The sequence below is a fragment of the Octopus bimaculoides genome, chromosome 29 (assembly GCF_001194135.2).
Source record: "Octopus bimaculoides isolate UCB-OBI-ISO-001 chromosome 29, ASM119413v2, whole genome shotgun sequence".
Classification (NCBI taxonomy): Eukaryota; Metazoa; Mollusca; class Cephalopoda; order Octopoda; family Octopodidae; genus Octopus; species Octopus bimaculoides.
Genome location: NC_069009.1, coordinates 761623 through 766952, shown reverse-complemented (window position 1 = coordinate 766952; position 5330 = coordinate 761623). Strand labels below are relative to the sequence as shown.

The 5330-nt window shown below is 33.1% G+C and overlaps 2 protein-coding genes across 6 annotated transcripts in view; both read left to right on the top strand.

Annotated features, from left to right (window-relative positions):
• The window catches only part of LOC106873850 (adhesion G-protein coupled receptor G6), an 82527-nt gene that overhangs the window by 61506 nt on the left and 15691 nt on the right, over positions 1 to 5330 (top strand). The window lies entirely within an intron of this gene.
• LOC106873847 (slit homolog 3 protein) overlaps positions 1 to 5330 on the top strand; it is a 20679-nt gene that overhangs the window by 9311 nt on the left and 6038 nt on the right. For 2 of the 5 annotated variants that reach the window (XM_014921360.2, XM_052977958.1), the window contains exons 6-14: positions 288 to 359; positions 1733 to 1804; positions 2292 to 2363; positions 3008 to 3079; positions 3227 to 3298; positions 3625 to 3696; positions 4469 to 4540; positions 4680 to 4751; positions 5199 to 5270. In XM_014921360.2, the coding sequence (XP_014776846.2) occupies positions 288 to 359; positions 1733 to 1804; positions 2292 to 2363; positions 3008 to 3079; positions 3227 to 3298; positions 3625 to 3696; positions 4469 to 4540; positions 4680 to 4751; positions 5199 to 5270 (648 nt within the window). The remainder of the gene's footprint in view (positions 1 to 287; positions 360 to 1732; positions 1805 to 2291; positions 2364 to 3007; positions 3080 to 3226; positions 3299 to 3624; positions 3697 to 4468; positions 4541 to 4679; positions 4752 to 5198; positions 5271 to 5330) is intronic. The other 3 variants (XM_052977961.1, XM_052977959.1, XM_052977960.1) reach the window with 3 other exon arrangements.

Sequence of the window (5330 nt, the reverse complement as noted above, 5' to 3'; positions counted from 1 at the left end):
TGTGTGTGTGTGTGTGTGTGTGTGTGTGTGTGTGTGTGTGTGTTTCAAAGGTTGAAATACCATCCCCAACACTTTCCTGATCATCATCACCATCATCATTATCATCATCACCATCATCATTATCATCATCACAATCTTCACTTATCATTATTGTCATCCTTTTCATCTAAATATTTCACTTGTACTGTTTCGTCTACGTTTGCATCTAATTGCTTAGTCTTAACATTTAGTACTTCATGACAAATATCTTCTAAATTATTTCTCATCTGTTCTTGTTCACCTAACAGATATCTGAGCAATAATAAAATCTCCATTATTGAACAAAGATCCTTTGAAAATCTTGAACGTTTACGGACTTTGTAAGTTAAAATACTTTTGCGTATACTAATTTCTTGACTGCATATTTCTAAATATTTCATACCTTGCTATCGTTCTCCTTTACTTTACATTTTACACTCGTATTCTCAATCTACATTTGAGGTAATGTTCACATTGCTTAAATAAATGGAGTCGCATGAAACGATCGTACTGCATTACCTCTGGATATCCTTGTTGCTTATTTTGATTTCAAATACCTTATTTTGAAATTGTATGGATAATACCACACTTAATTCTGGTGCCTAAACTTAAGTACCATATTCACCTTGAATCTATCTATCTATCTATCTATCTATCTATCTATCTATCTATCTATCTATCTATCTATCTATCTATCCATCTATCTATCAATATATATATATATATATATAGATAGATAGATAGATAGATAGATAGATAGATACATACATACATACATACATACATAGACACACGTGGGAAAGCACAAATGCATATTCATATATATATATACACACACACATACAAGTGCTTTATCAATATCTTCTTCATCAAGATGCACATGTCTTCACTTACCTTCTTTTTCTTATCATTTCCTCCTCTTCTAATCGTTTACGCGTCACATCATTATAATCATCATGATCACAATGATCACCATCATCAATAATTATTAGCATCATCATAATTACCAATGGCATCATCATCATCATCCTCACTCATCATCATCACTCATCACTCATCATCATCACTCATCACTCATCATCATCACTCATCATCATCATCATCATCATCACTCATCATCATCATCATCATCACTCATCATCATCATCATCATCACTCATCATCATCATCATCATCACTCATCATCACTCATCATCATCATCATCACTCATCACTCATCATCATCACTCATCATCATCATCACTCATCATCATCACTCATCATCATCATCATCACTCATCATCATCATCATCACTCATCATCACCATCATCACTCATCATCATCATCATCATCACTCATCAGCATCATCATCACTCATCATCATCATCATCATCACTCATCACTCATCATCATCATCACTCATCATCATCATCACCACTCATCATCATAATCCACAGCAACAGCATCATCAGCACGACGACCAAACTTTCATCACCACAACGAACCACATCATCACCATCAACATCATCATCATTATCATTCTCTTCAATCAACATCATCATCCCTTATATATTAATCATTATCATGATCATCTTTTCGTATCATCGTCTTCTTCATCTAATTCTTTCACTTCTACTTATATTTCTTCTCTTCCTGCACTTAATTACTTAGAAATAATATTTTAAATTTTATGACCAATCTCTTCAACATGGTACCGTATCAATTCTCTTACAGATTTCTGTACAATAATAAAATCTCGAATATTGAACGCGAATCATTCGAAAATCTTCCCGAATTAGCCGATCTGTAAGTTGAATCAGTTTTGCTAATAATATTTTCTTGAAGTTTTATTTCTAGTTAATTAATGTCTTCGAATCTTTCTCTGTAATCCTGTTTTTGCGTTTCACCAACTCACATCCTCTCTATATAATTATTTCTTTATTGCCCACATAGGGAAAAAACATAGAGGAGGAAGTGAGTCGATTACATCGACCCCAATGCGTAACTGGTACTTATTTAATCTATCTCAAAAGGATGAAAGGCAAAGTCGACTTCGGCGGAATTTGAACTCAGAACGTAACGGTAGACGAAATACCGCTAGGCATTTCGCCCCGCGTACTAACGATTCTGCCATCATCCTCATCATCATCATTTTCTTCTTCACTCATCTTCATCACCATCATCATCATTATTATCATTTTTTCTTGCATCTAATTAATTAGACAATTAAAATTAACATTCCATCACAAATCTCTTCTGCAGTATTTCTTAAGAATTCTCTTTTACCTTCCAGAGATTTGACCGGTAATGAAATCTTCAAAATTGACCAAAACAGCTTCGTAAATGTTACCAGATTAGAATATTTGTAAGTTCGCTCAGTCTTTCTGATACTATTTTAAGTGTATATTTCTAAATAATTATTGTCTTCCCATCATTCTTTATTATCTTATCTTTGCCCTTCTCTGACTCATATTGTCTCTATAAATGTGTGCAACACCCTGTCTAAAGATATGTGAAAATACAAGTGTTTGTGGTCTGCATTGGTATTTGAATTTATGTCCAAGAGTGTGTGTATATTACTATTTTACTCTTTTACTTCTTTCAGTCATTTGACTGCGGTCATGCTGGAGCACCGCCTTTTAGTCGAGCAAATCGACCCCAGGACTTATTCGTTGTAAGCCTAGTACTTATTCTATCGGTTTCTTTTGCCGAACTGCTAGGTTACGGGGACGTAAACACACCAGCATCGGTTGTCAAGCGATGTTGGGAGGACAAACACAGACACACAAGTATATACACACACATACATGCATACATATATGTATTGTTCATATTAATTTATTTTTGTGTTTTGCCCTTTTCCATTGCATTATGCTTAACATTTCTCTTACCATTATTTTGGTAAGTAGCCTGGTAGCTCTGTGCTAATTTACCTCCTATAGCAACATTTAATATTATTTCACAAGTCTATTCTGTACTATCTCTCGACATTACTCGTTTATTTTACAGACATCTCTCCCACAATAAAATCTCGAATATTGAAGAGAGTACATTCAAAACCCTTGGAAGTTTAAAAGATCTGTAAGTTGCATCAGACCTCCTGATAATATATTTTTGAATATATATTTCAAAAATGTTTAATGTCCTTTCATCTTTCTTTCACCTCTTTTAATATTTTCGTTATATCTATTCTGTACTATCTCTCGTGAGTACTCTTTTATTTTTCAGAGGTCTATCTTATAATCAAATCTCCAATATTGAAGAAATTGCATTCAAAAACCTTCACAGTTTACGGTATTTGTAAGTTGGATCAGTCTTACCGATAATATAGTTTTGAAAGTATATTTTAAAACTGTTTAATTTCTTTTCATCTTACTTTCGCCTCCATTTTCTCTTTTTTAACTAACACTTACTTTGTGAGTGAGGGTTTGCGTGAATATGTGGGAATATACGTGTATGTGGTTAATATCACTGTTTGATATTATGTGTATAACTGTCTAGTAGCCTCGTGGTTCTTGGTATCTAAATATTTAATTTTTAATATGTAATAATTTTTTTTTAATATTTAATAGTTTTTCACGAATGTATTTTGTACCATCTCTCGCCAGTACTCTTTTATCTTTCAGAGATCTATCCTATAATCAAATATCGATTATTAAGGAGAGTACATTCAAAACCCTTCACAGTTTACGGGATCTGTAAGTTGGATCAGTTCTGCTGATAATATTTCCTTCAGTATTTATTCCTTAAATGTTTAATGTCCTTCCTTTCACCGCTCTTTTCCCTTCCCTAACAAACACTTTCCATTTGTGATTGTGAGTGTGCATTAATATGTAGGAATATGTGTTCTTCTGATCTACTCACTGTTCTACATAATGAATATAAGTTCGTGTATGTGCAGATTATGTTATATATATAGTGTGTCGTTGATTGTCCCTTCTGATATATGCTCAAGTGTTTGTCTATACGTGTGTGTATGTTTGGTGTATACTTATATATAGTCGTGCATTTTTATCTACTTTGTTCTAATGGGAACCGGCGATTTTATGCCTATCAATAACTTCTAATAAAGTCTAATAAGGATAATACATCGTACAGTCTGCAACAGTCGTCTCTTATATCACCTTATGATTCTGCTTACACCTCCTTCCCCCACTCTTCTCTTATTTGTCTGTTTTACTTTTCCTTTTTCTGTCCACTAATTTACTACAAAACCACACCCACTATTTGTATATTTTAAACCTTTCCCTTACTATAAACCGTTCATTGTTCATGTTAATTAATTTTGGTTTTGCTTTCTGCTTTTTTTCCATTGCTTTTTGCTTGACATTTCGCTTCCCTCAGATTGGTCGTTATTCTGTAAGTAGACTGGGGACGCTTTGGTGGCTCACTTCCTATAGCAAAAATAAGTAATTTTTTTTTACAAATGTATTCTGTACTACCTCTTGTCAGTAATCTTTTATCTTTCAGAGATCTATCCTTTAACAACATCTCGAATATTGAAGAGAGTGCATTCAAAAACCTTGGCAATTTACAGGAGTTGTAAGTTAGATCAGACCCGCTGATAATATTTTTTTTGAGTGTATATTTCAAAAAGTTTTCCTCTTTCATTCACATCTCTTAATATTTTTTCTCAAATACATTCTGCATTATCTCTCGTCAATACTCTTTTACCTTTCAGAGATCTATCCCATAATCAACTCTCGAAAATAAAAGAAAGTACATTCAAAACACTTCACAGTTTACGGGATCTGTAAGTTGGATCAGTCCTGCTGATAATATCTCCTTCAGTGTTTATTCCAGAAATGTTTAATGTCCTTTCATCGCTCTTTTTCCTTCCCTAACAGACACTTACTTTCTATTTGTGGTCTAAATCAATGTTTCACATAATGTGTATAATTTCGTGTTTGTGTAGACATAGCTTTGCGTCGTTGCATAATTATATATTCCTTCAATTTTCTCGTTCTCACTTTCTTTGTTGCCATTCTTTGTCCCACTAGGGTACAAAAGTATTAACAGATAATTTTCTATCATTTTCACCATACTAATGAAGTTCACTGTTTATCATCGTCATGAATATCAACCTCATCCCTTCTAATTTTTCTTCTGTTTCTGCATCTAATTGCTCAGGCATAATATTTAATAATTCGTGACAAATGTCTTCTATGATATTTCTTACCAATTCTCTTTTATCTTACAGATATCTAGGCAATAATACCCTCTCCATTATTGCAGAAGGAACCTTTTTAAACCTTACCAGTTTACTGACTTTGTAAGTTGCTGGTACTTCTTTGTTACATGTATATATATGTATATATATATATATATATAT